The sequence below is a fragment of the Carettochelys insculpta genome, chromosome 7, assembly GCF_033958435.1.
Source record: "Carettochelys insculpta isolate YL-2023 chromosome 7, ASM3395843v1, whole genome shotgun sequence".
NCBI lineage: Eukaryota > Metazoa > Chordata > Testudines > Carettochelyidae > Carettochelys > Carettochelys insculpta.
In genome coordinates, this window is record NC_134143.1 from 21,502,144 (window position 1) to 21,523,449 (window position 21,306).

Here is a 21,306-nt window from a genome sequence, read left to right on the forward strand (position 1 = left end):
GCTGTCTGATCTTCATCTCGCCCTTCTGAAGGCCCTTGTGTAACCCCTGCCTCCATCTGCTGTGGTCATCTGCTAGTTCTTCCCAGTTGTCCAGCTCGATGTCTACCTCTCTGAGGTCTCTCTTGCAGACATCTTTGTAGCACAACTGGGGGCGTCCGGGAGGTCTTTTGCCAGAGGCTAGCTCACCATACAGGATGTCTTTTGGAATCCTTCCATCATTCATCCTGTGGACATGGCCAAGCCAGCGGAGCCGACGCTGCCTGAGGAGAGTGTGCATGGTTGGGATTCCAGCTTGCTCAAGGACAGCATGACTCTGGTGTAAAATGCCTATTGACTTCAAGGTGGGGAAGGTTGGACTAACCATGAATATATTTTGAAAATTGCTTCCAACACATGGAAAGAAATCTCTGTAAATACCTTAAGATCTATTTACTCAGGCTCTTCCATCACTGTACTTAGAGTACTACTAAACCCAGGAATGAACACAGAAATAACTTGTACTATGTACTATAATGATGCTAAAATTATAACCAGTGCCTTCCGTCCTTTATATCATGGCAATAATGTGCGGGCAGATGCAACAGCAGGTTGATTTGTGACCTGTTCTCAGGTTTGGGAACACCACAATGAAAATCTGCAATAGTACTCAGTATTTTCTTGTCTTTTCCTTTCCTTTAAAGCTAACATCCTTTTCCGGTGCCTGAGGGAGAAGGCAGCTGATAAAGTCTGTTCACAGATAAGTTTAGAAGGCAGCCAAAATCAGAGGTTCCTTGAATAAACTATGACCCTTCCCTCCACTTCTTTTCTCCCCTCTCAGTCTTTTGAGCTCCCCACAGGAACTCAGCCTCACATTGTTTGATGGCTTCTGACATTTCCACAGTCAGTGGGAGGGTTGAAAGCTGTTTCCTGTCTTTGTTCCCAGATTTTTTTTTTCCTCTTCCAAGTTTTAACTTAGAAAAATATCACTGGGGACATTCCAGAAGTAACTCAGTCTGAGCTTCAGAGTGGAGAACAAGAGGCAGGTGTATCTGGTTAGGAAAAGCCATAATGATAGAAAAGCTTTTGCTCTTGTGTGCCTCAGTAGGACTGGTGGAGCTGGTCACACATTCAAGAAATCATGAATATGAAGAAGGGTCTTTCCACAACTCAAACTCACCTATTTCTGGGATGTCTTCATATTCTGAATGGTCCCCTATATCACAGGAGTGGGAAACTGAGAAACCCAAGGAGACCCCTGATCATCTTTCAAGCACTGTAATTTCACATCCAGTGGAGAAAGATGATTCGGAAGCCAGAACCCAACAGTCCAGAAATGGGTAAGTGAGCTATTTACTTCTGTGTACAGTGGTACTGGGATCCTGCCTGAAAGATAGCAGAGCCCATAAAGAGAGGATCAGATTCTGATTATAAAATATGCAAATAAGTGGGATTTAGATGTTATAGCTGCCAAATGAAAAGTAAAATAAATAGCCTGTTGGTGATGAACCCACAGAAGACCTAGGCAAGTTCTGCACCCCAAAATAGAAAGGCCAAGTGCACAAGGATGTCCCAATACCAGTTTGGGCCTCAGGCTGCTACTGTAATAGACAATAACAGTAGTAAAGTACAGGTAGTCAATACATTAAAGAAGCTTGTTACTTTAACCATTTTTTCTCTTCAGAATACAACCCTGATCTATGCATGTGCATTTATTTGTTGCATGCAAGTACTGACTGCATAGGTTGTGCAGGAAGACTTCAGCCTGGGGTGTGTGTGCAAAATATTCATTTTGGTTATGCACAGTTCATTGTGGTATGTGATTGGTTACCTAATCACCTGGCATTGTTTCTGCCCTTTGACTGGCTAACAAGTTTCAAGAAGAGGACAGGCAATAATGCTGAATGAATAAAAAATAATGAACAAAGCCTAATTCTGTTCACATGGAAAATGCTCTTGCTCACATACGCAAGAAGTATCAGTACAAACAGCCGTTCTCCAGGCAATGGTGTGAACAAGAACATGTTTGTGGAAATGTTTGCAAATATGTATGTTACTAAATTGTTTCTTAAGGCTCTGTGTAAGTAACTTGCTGAACCAGGCCACAGTGAATAATAGGGTGTGAATGTGATGTAACGAGGCAGTGTTTCAGAATCTGAATGAACGGTTCTGCAAGCATTCCATCAGATGTGCTCTCAAGCATTCCTGTCCCAGCCTATCAATGCACAGCTATAATTTATGGCCTTGAAAATGGAGAGGAGGGAACAGACTGATTGGACTGTCACCAGAAGGAGAGAATTGGGACTTTGGAAAATAAATCAGCATCAAGAGCAGATGTAAATTGGGTTTGTGATAACCCACATGGGACCAAAAAGCCAATCTGGTTGTGAGAAGAGTATTTGGGCAGAACTGTGTTCATGCAGAATATTTTTCAAAATTTTCCAGAACATGTAAATGGGTCTCTGCTATACAAGTTTCATTCATTCAATCACCTACCTCCAGTGCACTTTTTGAATCACTGACTGGTACTGAAGGGTCCAAGGGTCAGCAGCACAGTGAGTGCTGTGCACAACTCCTTGCTTGAAGATGTACTAACAAGTTTAAAAAACAAAACAAAAAACCCTCTCTGAATGCCCTAGTAGAAAGGGAAAGAGCAAAAAGCTGTGCTTCCTTCTCACAAAAACAAACGCCGTTTTTTTCAAAGCCTTACCTAAACGTATAGCTAAGTCCCACCTGTCACACCAATTATTTTTCAGTCTTCCTCTGGAAACTGGCTGTGGCAAGTCCTTATTGTCGATCAGTCCAGCCTTCCCAAAATCCTTAGTATAATGCCTTCAAAACACTCTCAGACCCATTCAAGCACAAGGAAGCAAGCCCCAAGGTACACATTTTTTCATGTGGTAATGCAAGGCTGGACAGTGGCGAAATGATGTCTCAATAACATTTCAGCCTTCTTGATAAGGACTGACAAGCCAGGGCCTTACAACTATTAAGATCTGCCACTAGAAGTTTACTGACCTAACGGGATTCTTTTCTACCTATGTAACTACTTGTGTAGCAACATCCGTTCCTGGTTTCCAGCTTCATTTTGAGAAGTACACTTCCTTCTCACAGGGCCTCTGAGAAAGAGGTTTTATGGGGCTTTGAGTAATAGTGCCAATCCTGTTCTCCAACATGATAGAGGGATCATGGCTGTGTTCCCTCTGTTTTTTTTCCATCCTCGGGTAGAATAAACTTGGACATCTTTACCAAGGCATGTGTGGATGTGCACTACCGGTAAAAAACACATGCTGCCCACTGTGCGGGCTCTGCTAATCAGCTGGGCAGCACCTTCATCTCTCCAAGAGCTCAGCTTACAGGGTACACTAGAGCACAGTGATGTTATAGCTTGATGGCATCTCTAAAACATGGATCATAGGAAAGGAGACACCTCTGAGATAAGTTCTCTGTTTGGGGAAGATGATTTCCAAATGTTACAGTTCAGGGTGGAAATCACTTTGTATAAGGAGACAGTGGTTGTTTATGCTGTTCACCGTAAATGATGCTCACTATGGAAATTGTAGGTATTGGTCCAGATTATCAAATTGAAGAATCGACATGAACACACTTGTACCATAGACATGCAGATACCTGAGGTGCACAGGAATCTTGTATTCACATGATCAGGTAGCCCATTAAGCATGTATGCAAATTGCAAGCAACCAGTTAAGCATTTATAAATGTCTGTGACCTGTTGACAATACTTTGAAAGGTTTGACTTCTATGTCTAATACCGTATGACTGCACTTAAGCATTAAGAGGGTGATTGAGGGAGATAAAACACTGGAAATGCAGATACCATGAGCAATGGAAAACACAGCTCACTACCAGGTTCTTGTCCATCAGATTTAGGTTTACGCTTGAAATAAGAACACACCCTAATTTTGGAATCCTGCTAAGGAAATAGAAGATAATTCTGAAGTACCTCTACCTATTAAATCTTCTCAATCCTGCAGAAATGCTGACTATTTCCCACACCCTGCTATTTCCCATGCATGCTAAACAGGCGTCGCAAAATAAACCAGAAATCCCCTCAAAACAAATGGAGCCTTATTTTGTTAATAGCATAAGTTTGAAATTAACTAGGTACATCTGTGACTGGCTTGTGGGTTTTTTGTTTGTTTAGAAAACAAAACACAACAAAAAAACCCCTAAGATAACCAGACAGAGGAAACATGCTGAGAGATGGCTCCACACCTAAGATGAGGTGTTTCATTACAGCTCAGATGCCTACATGTGTTACCTCAGCAAGCAGACACCCTCAGAATACAAGACTATTCTAACCAAGAGATTAAAACTGCAGAACAGAGTTAGAAGCAGGTAGCTACAGGTTATCACTTCAATGGGAGCACAAATTCATCAATGGAGCTTCAGAAAGCCTGTGTTTTTAATCATTTAGTCATTTTTGTGCATGTAACCTGCTTTGGAGGAAGAATCCCAAGCATTGTTACAGTGCGGCAGAAAAGGAGCACAGAAAAAATTACAGTGGAGGAGAGGCTGGGTATGAGTTAACAGTGTGCCCCTGTAGCTAAGAAGGCTCATGGCATATTGGGATGCATTAGTAGGTGCATTTCCAGCAGATCTAGAGAAATTATTCCCCTCTATTCGACACTGGTGACACCTCATCTGCTTCAAATTCTAGGGCCCCCAGAACAGAAAGAATGTGGATGCATTGGAGTGGGTTCACCAGAGGACAATGAAAATGATTAAGGGGCTGGAGCACATGACCTAAGAGGAGAGGCTGAGAGATTTGGGATTATTTAGTTTACAGAAGAGAAGAGTGAGGGGTGATTTGATAGCAGCCTTCAACTTTGTGAAAGGGGGCTCTAAAGAGGATGGAGAGGGAGTCTGTTCTCAGTGGTGACAGATGGCAGAACAAGAGCAATGATCTGAAGTTACAGAGGAAGAGGTGTAGATTGTATATTATAAAAAAACTATCCCACCAGGAGAGTGGGGAAGCACTGGAATGTGTTACCGAGAGAAGTGGTAGAATTTCCTTCCCTAGAGGTTTAAATCCTGGCTTGATGTAATCATGGCTGGGATGATTTAGTTGGGGTTGATCCTTCTTTGGGCTGGGGGCTGGACTAGATGGCCTCCTGAGGTCCCTTTCAGCCCTAGAATTCTATGATTTGTGTCTGTATGAGCACAGAAAAATGACAATAATACTGTAGGAGACACCTATGTCTAGGAATGCTCTCTCTGGAAGATGGTTAAAATGTTACAAAAAATGTCAATACACTAAAGTTATTTTCATTTTAAACCAATTTTAATATCTTTTAAACGTTGTGCTTATTTTTAATTATTTATTTCATTTTTCTTCTTTCTAGTCATTTTGAAAATAAAAATCCATTTTCTAGAATTACTGGGAAGGGGGAAAACAAAACAAATTATGAGGAGTTAAAAAAGGATAAATTAAGAAAAGGGAAACTAGGGGTACCAAGTGATTAAAAAATAACCATGAGTAATTGCACTATTAAACAATAACAAAATAGCATTTAAATATATTAGAAGATTCTCACATTTTTCAACTCTGATTTCAATTACAACACAGAGTGCAAAGGGTACTGTTCTCACTCTATATTTGATTACAAATATTTGCACTGTAGACATTTAGTATTTTTTTAATGCACTAAATGCAAGTACTGTGCTGCAGTCTTATCATGGAAGTTGAATTTACAAATGGAGAATTACGAACAATAAACCTGCATTCAAAAATAAAACAAATTTAAAGAATTAGGGCTTAGAACTTCACTCAGTCCTACTTCTTGTACCACCTGTTGCTCAGACAACCAAGTTTGTTTACAGTTGCAGGAGATAATACTGCCTGTTTCTTGTTCAGAATATCACCATAAAGTGAGAACAGGTACTCAGGTGGCACTGTTGTAGCTGGTGTTATGAGAAATTTACAAGCCAGGTACAATAAAGATTCATATGACTCCTCATGCTTCAACCACTCTTCCAGAGAACATGTGTCTATGCTGCTGATGGCTGATGTAAATTTCAATTGGCATTGTATTGTTTAACAGCACAATTAAAACTGCAGTTAATCCCAATTTTAATAGCAATTCATTGTGAGTTAATCATATGAGTAAACTGCAATTAAGCAACACCTGTAATGAAAACATGCAAAATGTTTTATAAAAATATCAAAACAAGTTGCAAATTCAGCAGTTTCTCTGCAAAAATTGATCAAGAAAAATAAAAAAGCTGTTTTTCCAAGAAAATTGCTCATATTGAAATATTTTGAGCCTCTCTGGTTTCTATTAACTGGCCTAGCACAGGGCCCTTTTTGGTCATGAGATCCAAATATCTTCTAGATTAGATGATCTCAGTGAATCATATGGTCCCATTTTTCCAGTAGGACAAAGGGAGAGGACAGACCCACAAGGAAAGTTGAGCAGTCTCTTGAGTCTCTCCCCTCCAGCCTTCAATTTAGATGCAGGTGTGAGGACAGGATTGCAAAAAAACCATTCTAGGTTATACATATATCCAGCAACCGAAAGCCACCATAGGCCATTGTCCCATTAGTGATCGCAGGCATGTCTATAAGAGGCACATTAAACAGTACAACAAAGGGCCTCATATGGGGCTGGCGAGGAAAACTCTTTCCATTGGCCTTTGGTCTTCTGAAGATGGTCAGCTAGAGTAAGGCTTAGCAGGCTGCCTGAAGATTTGACTGAACAAGAGGCAGCCTAGCACCAGCGGTGGAGTGAAAGAGGCTTTTAAGATTGCGGTATGTCTGCATCCAAAGCCACTACAGTGCTGGCACATTCTATGGTCTATTAAAGCTCAGCTTAAACAAACAAGCCACCTTGGAAGAGTCTCTACCTAATTTGGAGACGCTCCCAGTATGGAGCTAGGCTGCAGCATGTAGGCCCAGCCCTGCACAGGGCGTGATGCTGAGTGGCATCCTTCCATGAAGAGGTCAAGGAAGGACTGTGCTGTGCAGGAGGTGTATGTTCTGTCCTTTAAACTGGACCATCCAGTCAGGCAGGGAAAATATTTATTTGTATATTCTTCACCCTATACCCATACAAAAGCCAGGGTTGTTTTTGTTTTGTTTTGCCCTGGTCAGGTTTCTAGATCCTTACCAAGGAGGCTTCTCTTACTCTAAAAGATCCACCTGAAGAGCAAATACTGTGCCTTTGCGACGCACTCTGTTGCAACATCCACGCAGCATGTAGTTTCAGCCTGTTTTCAATGGATAGGACTGCCATGCAGTGCTTACTAAGAGATTATTCCTCAAATCAGTCATGGTTTAAAATCGCTTGCCTACTCATCTATACCCCTGAACGTTCAGATGATTGAGCAGAATTATAGCTCAGGTTCCGTTGGCCTTCATGGACCTATAACTCAAAAGTAAACTCACCAAGATTCCATTTGGTTCTGTCTCAGTGAGTAATCTGGTCTCGTTTTGATTTTAAAAACAAATCAAGCATTTAAATTTATACTCTGTGAGCCAGCTGTAATTGGTGTAACTAAAGGTAAGATAGGACTGCCGTGCTGAAATTAACAAGTCTTCAGCTAGGTACAGGAGGAGGATGGTTTGGTTTGGCCGTATCTCTCTCACTCACAGAGAATCTAAACTTGTTGCAGTTTTCTAGTGTCAAAATGTGTTCACTAAAATAAAAGCCCCACTTTTTAAAATACAGCAAAAGCAAAAAAATTGGAAAAAAACTCTCATCCCTAATTATTTAGTAATTGCAGTAACACACATCAGGGTCTACGTACCTCATTGTTAGATATCACTTTTTCTTGAGTAGCTGAAGGCACCCCCAAATCACCCCAAGTATGTCATTATCTCACCATAGCACACACCCACTCCTTCCTTTTAACACTGCTCCTAAGCCTTCTCTGGGGAAGGTCAACAGCCAGCAGGTTTGCATTCAGATTACTCTGCTTGGGTGACAAAATAAGGGTGCAATGACTCTCCAAAATGTTGAAAGCAGATAAACACATAACAATCCACATCACACTTTTTTCAAGGGGAAGTCAGAACAATGCCCTAGTCCAATAGTTTATTTCTCTTGACTGCTTTTACAGGAAATCTCTCATTGATTTAATCAAGCCCTCTTTTGTGTTGACTAGTTTATTGTTATGAAGTAAAACAGGGACTTTCTCAGGAAACCAGCTGACCAATGAAAACTTCCAGAAGCTCATATGTGGAGAGTTCACACTGCACATAGACAACAATTGCTTTAACTAATATGAGTTTGGATAAAATGCAATGCAGTATGATATGATGCTCAAGTGCTAAGATGCTGGTAGGGTGGCGACTGTAAAAACAAATGGAGCAGCCACTGTCTGCTGAGCAGTAGCTTATCCAGACTGAAGGAGATTAAATGGGAGACTTCAACAAATCATTTTGTTTCCAGCTCCCACTGAAGTTAGGCAGCTAACTCCCCTTGGTGCCTTTACTGTACCTAAAACTAACAGCCCTTTGGACTGATCCAGGAATGTTTACCAAGACACTGGCATTATCCCCTCTTCTTTGACGCATGTCACTTAATCTATAGTTGTCTTGAGGAAAGCCATCAGCTACAGATGGGGGAGGGGTGTTGGTTTAGCATCTCATCTAAATCAGTGTTTCTCAACCTCATTTATAAAGTATGCCTTTTAAAAAAAATTCTAGTTACCGCCAGACTTCTCTTGTGTACCCCAAGGGTACACCTACCGCCAGTTGAGAAACATGGTCCTAAGGCAGTGGAGTCTAATAGTAATCCAAGGATCACTACACTTGTAGTCATCATCCTTGCATATTTGCCACAGCTTCCTCCCCCTGCTCTAAATAAATGCCCCCGTTCCTCAGAGCCAGGTACCCCCAGCCCCCGCCTCCCCCCAAATAAATGCCAGCAACTCACAGTGCTGCCACTGGGGCCACAGGAGCTGTAGCTGCTAGAGCTGCACTGTGGCCAGAGGCGCAGGGGTCAGCATCGCTGCCTCCACCATGTGCTTGTCCCACCAAGCAGTGGAGTCCGTGTGCGGAGCAGGGGGAGGGCATGTAACATGTGCTGATCTGAGGAGGTGCATTCAAAGGCTCCAAGAGCCACGTGCAACCCCAGAGTCTGGGAATCACCACACGCGGTGTCCTGTTCACCACATGTGACAAGTGGCGAATGTGTTGGACACCACAGATCTAAAGTCTGCCCTCGTGTATTCACTGAGGAATTCTACTTCAAGTTGAGCCCTTCTAATTTGGAATGCTCCTGTCCAGCAACATTTGTAATCTGGCATGGTTTTAGTTAGCTGGATGACCACTCATCAGGGGTGTGGCTAAGTTTCCTGCAGTTCCATTAAGTTTATTTACCACCACTAGCCCTGGGAGACCTCCTATACATTGGCCCCAGCAGAAAAGCAGCATCCCTCCAAGCACAAACTTAGAAAGTCTTCCACTGCTAGTCCCAAGGACATATCTTCTATGGCTTTTTGATCCGTCTTATTTTTGTGGCCCATCTCTCATTTTTCAACCACAGTAGTGACTCTTTCGTGCCATACAGTCGGGTCTTAGAAACTATCCATGAAGATACTCCACAGATTTTCTCTTCCTCTGCCCAACAAACGCCCCTCCTGGTGCCCCTTCAGGGATCACTCTAAAAGGTGATTCTGAACAGGAGACAAGCTCTCTCCTCAAATGAGGGGTCATATAACCATCATCACACCTCAGTATCAAGGGAGAGGGTTCTATTCCCTTTATTTCTGAGCCGCCAGAAAAACAGAAGGTGGGGACCTGTTCTGAACTTTTGTCAACTATTTGAAAGTCAAAATGCAGTATGGTTACATTAGTACCAAAATCTTCTTCCCTCAAGTGCCAATGTGGTTAGTGGTTCTTGATATGGAGGACTCCAACAGTCATGCATATATTCTGCCATCCCACAGAAACTTCCTTCTGTTTCTAAAGGATCAAGGACATTTCCTGTTCAGAGTCCTTTCCTGTGGAGTAGCAGCAGCTCCCAGAATAGTCACAAATGTTTTCTGGGTGCTGGCAGCCCAGATGAGATGTCAGGGTTATAAAGTTTCCATACATCTTGAAGACTGGCTCCTTGTACATTGCTCCAGTCAAAAGATCAAGTTAGTGACATTGTTCCTGTTCCATCTTCTAGCAGTGCTGAGTGTGTTAACAAAGAAGTCAGTTTTAACATCAACACAGACCATAACTTTTACTGGAGTGACACTGGGCTCCATTTCCATTCTTTCCCCAGAGAAAGAATTCAGGTAATGAGCAATCTAATAGTACAGGTTATTCGCAAACCAAAGAAAACAATGATGGCCTCTCTCTCTCTTATAGGCCAACGTACAACATACACCACACTTCCTTTATTATGTCTATAGGTGTTGCTCTGATTGGTCTGCTCACCAGACAAGACTCATGTCAACACTGAAGTAACCATTCCCTTCAGTCCCATTACCTCTTTGATCTCTTGATGGAATCCAGAGAAACACTTCCACTCCCAGTGCCACCATCAGAACTCTTTTGAGCTGGGGTGCTGACCTGAACTATAACACCACACAAGGCACCTAGACCTCATAGGAAGCAGGAATGAGCATCAATCTTTGGAGCTGAGGGCAGTCCTGATGGCAGGCTGGGCTTTTCTTCCACATGCAAGTAATGTCAGATGGTATCACCATATACATTGATTTACATAAACAAACAGGGTGCAGCAAGATCTCTTCTCCTTTATCTGGAAGCAGGCAGGCTTTGGAATTGGCGTATCAGAAAGGGAGACATTACTGTTTCTAGGCTCAGCATAATCAGACTTGAACCCTGTTCTATTTTTCACAAGGTAAAAGGTCCTTTGACTCCATCCTAAATCCCTCCCTAAGGTTATTTCTGAATTAATTACATATCAACCATTACCCACTTACGCTTTCTTCTCAAAACCCCAAGTTTCTGCCAAAAAGAAAAGAATTAATTCCCTCAACATCAGTTATGCCTTGTTCTACCTGTAAAGGACAACACCTATCAAAATGTTAGCAAGGCTATTTCTCACTGTAGGAGAAGAATCATGAGGACGAGCATTATCCTGTCAGAGAAGCTCTAAAGGGATTCTGAGCGCAACACCATATGCGGCCAATTAGCATATAGCCATCTGTTAGGCCTCCACTGCAGATACATATTTGCAGCCAGCAACGTCACAGCCCTCTCCACTCTGAATGCTGTTTGTCAGTCAACCACATGAGGTATACAGAATGCAATCAGCAGGTGAAGAAGAAATGAGGATTACTTGTAACTAGAAGTTCCTCAAGATGCCTGGTGCCTCTCTGTAATCCACTACCTGCCCTCCTTCCTCTCAGTTCACATATTACTGGATTCAGGGTTAGAGGAGGAACTGGAGAAGTGTTAGCCCAGGTTGCGTCTTAAGTCCTCAGTTTAGAAAAAGAACTATGTGCCAACAAGTATCAGAGAGGTAGCTGAGTTAGTCTGTATCTTCAAAAAAAACAAGAAGTCCTGTTAATCTATAAGGTGCCACAGGATTTGTGTGTGTCAACAAACACTACTTATTAGAATTTCTGGTTTGGGTGCATGGCTCGCGTGCATTTCTATGAATGGCATAGAAAGAGAGAGGGATTATTATTCCAGCTATAAGTAAGTACCCTTTATTTCTCAGATATATAAGCAGGACAAATTAAAGACTACAGGGGGACCAAGTGTTTACCTGGTATGTTAACTCATGTTAAAACTACAAATCACCTTGTCTTCACTAGGATTTTACCTCATGAGGTAATATGAGTGAAGTATACACTGTTTTTCCTAGTGAAGACAAAACTAAATGTTTGCAGGATGAGGAACCAAAAGGAAGTCCTAGAGGTACCTTGTTTTGCTTCTGAAGGAAGAAACTAATGACTATCTGGAAAAAGGAGGATACTTAAATAAAGTAAACTAAAAGATGGCGGGTATGTTCTGAGAATCTATTCAACAAACAGAATTGAGAGAACAGCTGAGAAGCTGTATCTAACTTAGTAATAAAAGATAACTGGTCACATTTATTCTGGTGACTGGTGTAACACCAGGGATTATGGCCCAATTCTTGAGTTCAGCAAAGAACTGGAAATGATGAAAGACATCTAAAACATTCAACTATTTGTTGCACTGGGTTGTTAGTGAGCACTGAAAGTAATGTTTTAGCCTACAGACATGAACCAAAAACTGCTTTCTACCATGCCTGAGAGAAGCCATTTCACCTTATTCCAGCAACAAAACATCTGTCTCATTCCTGTCCTTTTGCCAGGGAAGACTTGAATTGAAGTGAACTTGTACAAGTGGAAAAGAAGAGCAGAGGGCATTAGAGCAGCCATAAAATTAGTCTATCCAATGAATAAACCTAGACACTATATAACAGGAAACCCAGAGGGAAAAAAATGTAGTTCTTGCGATCCCATAAACACAGTAAACGAGGAAAACTCTGGCTCACTATGGGTAAGTCTACACAGAAAAGTTATTTCAAAATAACAGCCATTATTTTGAAATAACCATCCTTGTGTCTACACAATGCATTCCCTATTTCAAATTTATTTTGAAATAGGGTGTTGGCTTATTTTGTAATTGGCGAACCTTTCTCCGAGGAATAGAACCTATTTCAAAATTACTATTTAGAAATAGGCTCTATTCCCTGTCTTAACAGCACCTGTTTCAAAATAAGCCATAGTAACTACAGCTACACTAGAGCATGTTTTCAAGAGGGCACCTTCCAAACATGAGGAATCAAAAGATGCCCTTTCAAAAGGTAGCATTCACAGATGACCCAGGGCTGGCACCATTGATTTGTGCCTTCAAAAAGGTTATCTGCTCTTTCGAAAGGGGCCATCCACTCTTGTGAAAGCGAGTGTCTATGCTGTCCTACGCTCCCTGTCAAAAGAAAAGGCCAGGAAACGCTGCACACAGGGTCACTTAGCTAACAAGCCCTTCTGCAGCTGCAGCCAGCCGCTCCTCTATAGGGCCCAACACCCTTGCCCTGCACAGCACAAGGCCTGTGGAGCTGCCACAAGCCCCGCAGATGCAGTGTCCACAGACAGAACCATGCAAGACCAGCAGCAGCTTGAGACCCTGCTGGCCCACAGCTGTGGATGCCCCAGACCCATGGTTCCTCTAGCACGCCCCCCCACCTCGGGTGCTCTGCCAACTTGAGCTATTCCACTACCTCCGAGTGGTGGGAGCACCTTGTGATGCGGGATTGGGACAATGACTGGTGGCTCTGGAATTTCCGGATGCCGTGGAAGACCTTCCTGGAGCTGTGGCTGTCCCCCACCCTGCGACACCAGGACACCCAGATGTGGGGTGCCCTCCCCGTTGAGAAGAGGGTCTTGATAAGCGGTCTGGAAGCTGGCCACTCCAGACAGCTACCACTCTGTGCGCCACCAATTTGGTGTGGGCAAGGCCACAGTCAGGGCTGTCATGATGGAGGTAAAGAATCTTGAGCTACACGCCCACCAGGGGAGGTGGCCCATTGGAGACTGAGAGTGGAGAGAGCTGGGGTGGGGCTGGCACACCCTACACATCCTCACAGGTGCATATGTCCCTCCTCCTATGCAGGCGGTGCCTACGCTGAATGCAATGCTCCTCCAGAGGTTGATCTACAGTGGGGACCCAGATGCAGCCATCGCAGGCTTCACGGCACTTGGGTTCCTGAATTGCTGTGGGACCCTCAACGGGACCCATATCCCAACCTGTGTCCTGGAGCACAGCCAAGGACAAGATGTTAACAGAAGAGGGTACCAGTCTTTGGTGCTGCAGGCCATGGTGGGCAGCAGGGGATGGTTCCAGGATATATATGTGGGCTGGTCTAGTTGCACCGAAGGATGTGCAGGTCTTCCAAAACTCTGGGCTGTGCCACCGGCTGGAGGGAGGGACATACATCCCCCGGGGGAGATCCCCTTCGGAGACACCACAGTGCCCCTGTGCCTGGTGGCTGCTGCTGCCTATGCCCTCCAGCCCTGGCTCATCTGGGCCACCCCCTCCAGAGCCAGGAACATGTCAACGTGCAGCTAACCCACACCTGGCATGTGGTGGAGTGTACCTTTGGGTGTCCCCTAGCCTGCCTGGAGGTGGGGCTCCTCAACACCCACCAGCTCATGGGCACCTGCTGCACTCTACGTACCATTGTAGAGAGCAAGGAGGAGCCCTACATGCAGGGGTGGGTGGTCAAGTCCAGCATGGGCTACTCACAGCCAACCGCCACCCCTAGCTGCCAGGCCCACCACAACGGGGCCGGTCCGGGAGGCCCTGCACAAATACTTCGCACAGAGGCCCCGGTGTGCACTGCCCCAGCCACCCCAAGCAGGTCCATTGCACACTCCCCTCCACCCTGTGTACCTCCCCATTGCCACCTCCCACACACTGACCCCCACCTTCTGCACACTGCCCGCCCATGAGCACACAGCACCGGGGCCTATGGGCAAAACAAAATGGTATTCTACACAATGACAACTTGTTTTTTTGTGACACATGCAGAACATTTCAACTATTTACAGGTGGGGGGGATGTGGGTGGCCTGTATGGGGGGCTCTTACTGTGGGGCAAGGCAGGAGGGCCTTGACGCGCACTGGCCCTGGAACCCGTGACTCCCCCCGATGCAGGGTCCCCAGCAGGTCTGGAGGATGTGGAGGTAGGGCCAGGTGTCCAACCCCAGCAGGGGTCTCTCCAGGGGGGCTGGTGGGTGGGTGGGCCCACGGTGGGAGAGGCAGCAGGGAGAGCAGGAGGGGGCATCTGGGCCAGCAGCTCCCGGAATGTGCCCACCACATCCTGGAGGGTCCCCATGAGCTCTCCCCAGGCCTCCCAGTGCCAGGTGGCCTTGCTCTCCTCCAGGCAGGGGCACTGTTCTGCCACCTGAACCTCCACCTGACAGCAGATGGAGGCGGTGATGGGGAGATCCTCTGCCATCCGTTGGTGGCAGGTCCCCATCTCCTGTGCTCCATCTGATGGTGGGGCGGCCTTGGAGGCACATGGTGGTGGTGGTGGTGGGGGTCCCCCTCCCACTGGAGACAGCCCCTTTGTGTGAGCCACCCCCCCACCTCCCCTGGGGGCAGACCTTAGCACTATCCATAGGAGCACGTGCTGAAGGTCACTGGCAGCTGTGACACTGCCCCGAGAGCCACAGCCTGGCTGGGTTGTAGCTGTCCAGGGTTTCCTGGGAGTGTGGGGGGCCCCCATCTTGTGATCGTGTGCACCCTGTCACGTACGTACCTGATGGGCCGCCGCTGAGGTTGGGGGATGCCTGGCTGGCTGATGCACAGGCTGGAGGCATGGATGGGGTGGCCTATCACAAGGTCCCCCTCCTCACTAGACCACTCCACTGCTGCAGCTGGCTCTGACTCTGGTGCTGAGGGGTTAGCCGACAGGCCTGGCTCATCAGCATCACTGGGCTGGGGCTCCTTGGCTGACGTGTCAAGGATGGTGGGCATGGAGGTGGTGTCCTGTGGGCCGAGGCGGCTCCGTAGCTCCAGGTAAAATGGGCACGAGGTGGGGGCAGCCCCAACCGGCTGTCCGAGTCCCGAGCCCGGATGTACCCCTGCTGCAACTCCTTGACCTTGGTGTGCACTTGGTCAGAAGTGCAGGCAGGGTGGTCACAGGTACTCAGACCCTCGGCCAGCTGGGCAAAAGCAGCCACGTCCTGCCGCTTTGTGCCCATCTCACGCAGGACCTCCTCCTCCTCCAGCCATATGCCCAGCAGGTCCCAGAGCTCATGCTCTGTCCAGGAGGGGGCTCACTTCCCCCACACCTGGACCCCTTTGAGCCCTGGGCACACTCAGAGGGGGCCCTTGGAGCTCCCGACTTGGCTGGGTGCTGACCATCACACTCAGGGAGCTGCTAGGGGTCTCACAGGGGCATCCAGAGGCAGCACGTGTGGAGGCTGCTGCCTACACACACTCAGCTTCCTGCAACAGGGTTTCTGGGTCTGTGAGGCTTTAAGGGAAGCTGCACACACAGACCATAGAGCCCCATAGGTGCTGGGCAGCGCATCTCTGCCTCCCCACTGATCAAAAGAGGAGGTTGCGCACTGTCTACATGTCTTCTCTTGAAAGAGGCTTTCAGAATGGCAGACTTTTCCTAGTTCTCCTTTGGAAGAGCAATTTCAAAAGCTGGGGGCGCGTTCCTTTGATTTTCTTTTCAAAAGACCAGGTGGTGCGTGTAGATGTGCCGCACTCTATTTCAAAAGAGGGCCTTGAATTTTGAAAATAATGGCTAGCGTAGATGTGGCTAGTGCACCCAGTGGCTTTATTTCCAAATAGGCTCTAGGTGTGTAGATAGTGTATTTTGAAATAGCGAGGTGCTACTCCAAAATGCATTTTTGTGTGGAGCAGCATTATTTTGACATAAGCTATTTCAGAATAGGTCTTCTGGAAGAGTTTATTCTGAAGTAAGGCTGCTGTGTAGATATACCCTTTGAGAGCTATTTTGGGAACTTTTAGGGACTTATCCATAGCCAGTGAAGTCAACAGAAAGGTTCCTATTGTCTTCTGAGAGCTATGGCTCATGCACCTGTAGATAGCTAAATTGCATCTTTAATATCTGAAGTAAACTCTTTACCTTGATCCCAATCAAAACTGGGAATTTTTCTTAGCACTGATCATAGCCTGGAAGGAAACTGCTGAAAAGAGAGAGGGAAAATAAGTTCAATAAAAGGCTAAACTGCTTGCTTATCTGCCTATGAAACACTTCAATACCAACTGGAAACCTGACCCTCTGTTGAAAGGTGAGCTGCACATTTTCGAGAACAAGACAAGAACAGACATGGTGAATAAATACAAAACATGACACTCCTGCAACTTTCTGGTTATGTGGGTCAGAACTCAAGTCAGGAATCATCTAATTAAGGTTAACCCCAAAGAATGGAGAAGTAAACAAGGGTGTGAATGCAGTCAAATTCTATTTAGCAGATGCCAAACTGTTTGCAAGTATTTTAATCCCAGTTCACCCAGTTTTAATGCTAATAACTGGCCCCAATTCTCCTTAGTAGGGTGTTGCTATGTACCTACCAATTTAGCCCTCTCCCAGCCCCTGGCTTAGTGAGTGTTGCGGGGGGCAGGCTGAAAGAGGGGAGCAATCAGCAGGGGTTCAGGCAGTAAGGTGCTGTGCTCTGGCCCTCTGTGTTGGTCCAATAGCTCATTGAGGACCACTGGAGAGCCTGACTTTGAACAGCGCAAGTGATTGGAAGTGTCTGCTCCTCAGGTCTGTTCCATGGTCTGCTTTTGAGGGGTTCAGGCCAATAAGGGGAATACCTACTGAATCTGGCCTCCTTTGAATAAATATATTCCCGTCCCACTTCTCCAGGCATGCATTGTTTTAGATTAACAACTCAGAAGGAATTTATAGTGTTGGAACAGGACCTGGGAGGGGTAAACAAATGAGCACCCAGGATGACTCATAGGGTGTGGATTGTTTTCCCTGGGAAAAAACAAGAACACTAGAGCAAGAGAGTCCTATTTCAAATGGTGGTTTCCACACCCAAGTGATGCACCAACAGAGCAGAAAGGTTGACAAAATTTTCATATTGACCTAGCTACAGTCTTCCAGGGATGTGGAGAACCAAAGCTGATGGGAGAAGCCCTCCCCTTGGCATACATGGTACCTTCACAGCTGTGGTACAGCAGTGCCTCTGCAGTATTTTGAGCATAGACAAGTCCTAGGTCCTCTCAGCCTCCCTCCCCCTTTCAGAGCCCTGAAGGTACCTCACATTTTAGGGGTCACTGAACATGCTGATTTCCAAGAAACAAAGAATTTTGGTCAGCATCAGGGATAGCAAAAGTCTCAAAAGTAATCGCTTTATTTTCTCAGTCTGTCAGGGAACAGAAAACACTTAACATATCCTGACAAACCCAAAGGCTAAGGCTTGGTGTACTTTACAAAAAAGCACAGTCTAACCTTTTTCGTTTAGCTCTGTTCCCATTACTGCTTCCACCTCTGTGTTGGCTTCCTTCCCTCCCACTGATTGCTAAGCTGCTCCCCTGGCTGGTGATGTCTGCTTTAGTGCTTGACATGGTTCCCTATTGTTTCTGCAATTGAGTCTCTTGAGGGAAACTTTTCCCATATATGCCACTTATCAAAGATTTAGTTCCTGTGTTCCCATTTAAAAATATAGTCTATAAAGTTCTGCTGCTCTTTATCAGACAGTCAAATCCCCTGGCCTAGACAATGTAGTCTTTTAATACAAGCCTTATTGAAATAATGGAGTTAAAGAGTCTCCTGACCTTTCCAAATATCCCATATGACGTTTACTGCATTGTATGGAGCTTTATTTTATTTTTGTTTTTAATAACTAGTTGGTTTTCTTATGGGAAAATGGTTTTATATCACAACATCAGTGTGTGTGTGAAGGGAACAACTGCACCTTCCCTGATTTGAGATAAGCTATAGTGCCATAGTTAGGGGGCGTCTGTCCTTTACAAACTGACATGAGCAAAATGTTGCATCTAACACAGGGGAATTCCCTACTAAACCTCATCTTGACATATAAAGAGGAACTCATCACAGAACTAAAACTTACTGATAACAGATACAAGTGATTGTGACTTGATCACATTTATAAAGTTCAGACAGAATAAGTATATATTGGTGCATTAAAAGGTTACATTTCACAATGCTGAAAATAATAGCAAGATCAGCTGGAAGGGATAATTTAATCTGAAAAATGTGAGTGAAAACTGGGACTTCTTTAAGAACACTTGACTAGATGCTTCAAAAGCCTCTATCCCATAATCAAAGAAGAAACAATCATAAGAACATAAGAACGGCCATACTGGGTCAGACCAAAGGTCCATCCAGCCCAGTATCCCGTCTGCCGACAGTGGCCAATGCCAGGTGCCCCAGAGAAGGAGAACAGAAGACAATGATCAAGTGATTGATCTCCTGCCATCCATCTCCTGCCCTTGTTATGAAGGCTAGGGCACCATACTTTACCCCTGGCTAATAGCCATTTATGGACCTAACCTGCAAAAATTTATCGAGCTCTTTTTTAAACCCTAATAGAGTCCTGGCCTTCACAGCCTCCTCCGGCAAGGAGTTCCACAGGTTGACTGTGCGCTGTGTGAAGAAAAATTTTCTTTTTTTAGTTTTGAACCTACTACCCATCAATTTCATTTGGTGTCCCCTAGTTCTTGTATTATGGGAAAAGGTAAATAATTTTTCTATATTCACTTTCTCCACACCATTCAGGATTTTATATACCTCTATCATATCACCCCTCAATTGCCTCTTTTCCAGACTGAAAAGTCCCAGTCTCTCTAGCCTCTCCCCATATGGGACCCGTTCCAAACCCCAAATCATGTTAGTCGCCCTTTTCTGAACCTTTTCTAATGCCAATATATCTTTTTTGAGGTGAGGAGACCACATCTGCACACAGTACTCAAGATGTGGGCGTACCATAGTTTTATATAGGGGAAGTATGATATCTTTTGTCTTATTATCTATCCCTTTTTTAATAATTCCTAACATCCTATTTGCTTTATTAACTGCCGCTGCACACTGCGTGGATGTCTTCAGAGAACTATCCACTATAACTCCAAGATCCCTTTCCTGATCTGTCGTAGCTAAATTTGACCCCATCATGTTGTACATGTAATTTGGGTTATTTTTTCCAATGTGCATTACCTTACACTTACCCACATTAAATTTCATTTGCCATTTTGCTGCCCAATCACTCAGTTTGCTGAGATCTTTTTGTAGTTCTTCACAATCCCTTTTGGTTTTGACTGTCCTGAACAACTTGGTGTCATCTGCAAACTTTGCCACCTCACTGCTTACCTCATTTTCTAGATCATTGATGAACAAGTTGAACAGGATCGGTCCCAGGACTGACCCCTGGGGAACACCACCAGTTACCTCCCTCCATTGTGAAAATTTACCATTTATTCCAACCCTTTGTTTTCTGTCTTTTAACCAATTCCCGATCCATGAAAGGATCTTTCCTCCTATCCCATGACCGCCTAATTTACATAAAAGCCTTTGGTGTGGGACCGTGTCAAAGGCTTTCTGGAAATCTAGGTATATTATGTCCACTGGGTGCCCCTTGTCCGCATGTTTATTAACCCCTTCAAAGAATTCTAATAGATTAGTTAGACACGACTTCCCTCTGCAGAAACCATGCTGACTTTTGCCCAACAATTCGTGCTCTTCTACATGCCTTGCAATTTTATTCTTTACTATTGTTTCTACTAATTTGCGTGGTACTGATGTTAGACTTATCGGTCTATAATTGCCAGGGTCTCCTCTGGAGCCTTTTTTAAATATTGGCGTTATATTGGCCGTCTTCCAGTCATTGGGTACCGAAGCGGATTTAAAGGATAGGTTACAAACCACTGTTAATAACTCCGCAACTTCACATTTGAGTTCTTTCAGAACCCTTGGGTGAATCCCATAATCAAGATTATACAGGTTAATAAACTTACTGGTTTTAAAAGGGAAGTAAAGGCAGGAGAGAGTGTGTTTCAAGAAGTATATTGAGAACAAAAAGAACCCAAACAATGGCATTGAAAAAGGTAGACTTATTAGTACTAAAACAGAATCACAGAATCATAGGGCTGGAAGGGACCTCAGGAGGTCATCAAGTACAGCCCCCTGCTTCAAACAGGATCAACCCCTACTAAGTCATCCCAGCCAGGACCTTGTCCAGCTGGGATTAAAAACCTCAAGGGATGGAGAATCCACCACCTCTCTAGGCAACGCATTCCAATGTTTCACCACCCGCCTGGTGAAGTAGTTTTTCCTAATATCTAACCTACACCTTTCCCTCTTCAACTTCTGACCATTACTCCTTGTTCTGCCATCTGACACCACTGAGAACAGCTTCTCACCCTCCTTTTTAGAGCTCCCCTTCAGGAAGTTTAAGGCTGCTATTAAATCACCTCTAAGTCTTCTCTTCTGTAAACTAAACAAGACCAAATCCCTTAGCCTATCCTCATAGGTCTTGTGCTCCAGACCCTTAATCACTTTTGTTGCCCTTCGCTGAACCTGCTCCAGCAAATCCACATCCTTTTAATACTGGGGGGCCCAAAACTGGACACAATATTCCACATGTGGCCTCACCAATGCCGAATAAAGAGGAATAACTACTTCTCTAGATCTGCTCGAAATACTCCTCCTAATGCACCCTAGTATGCCATTAGCCTTCTTGGCTACAAGGGCACACTGTGTACTTATATCCAGCCTTTCATCCACCATAACCCCTAGGTCCCTTTCCATCATACTGCTGCTGAGACAGTCAGTTCCCAGTCTGTAACAATGTTTGGGATTCTTCTGCCCCAGGTGCAGGACTCAACACTTCTCCTTATTGAACTGCATCAGATTTCTTTTGGCCCAGT

At 44.8% G+C, this 21,306-nt stretch overlaps 1 protein-coding gene across 2 annotated transcripts in view; it reads left to right on the plus strand.

Annotated features, from left to right (window-relative positions):
- Window positions 1-817: 817 nt before the first annotated feature.
- MMRN2 (multimerin 2) overlaps window positions 818-21,306 on the plus strand; it is a 52,023-nt gene continuing 31,534 nt past the window's right edge. For both annotated transcript variants that reach the window (XM_075000110.1, XM_075000111.1), the window contains exon 1: window positions 818-1,316. In XM_075000110.1, the coding sequence (XP_074856211.1) occupies window positions 1,048-1,316 (269 nt within the window). In that variant the 5' untranslated portion in view covers window positions 818-1,047. The remainder of the gene's footprint in view (window positions 1,317-21,306) is intronic.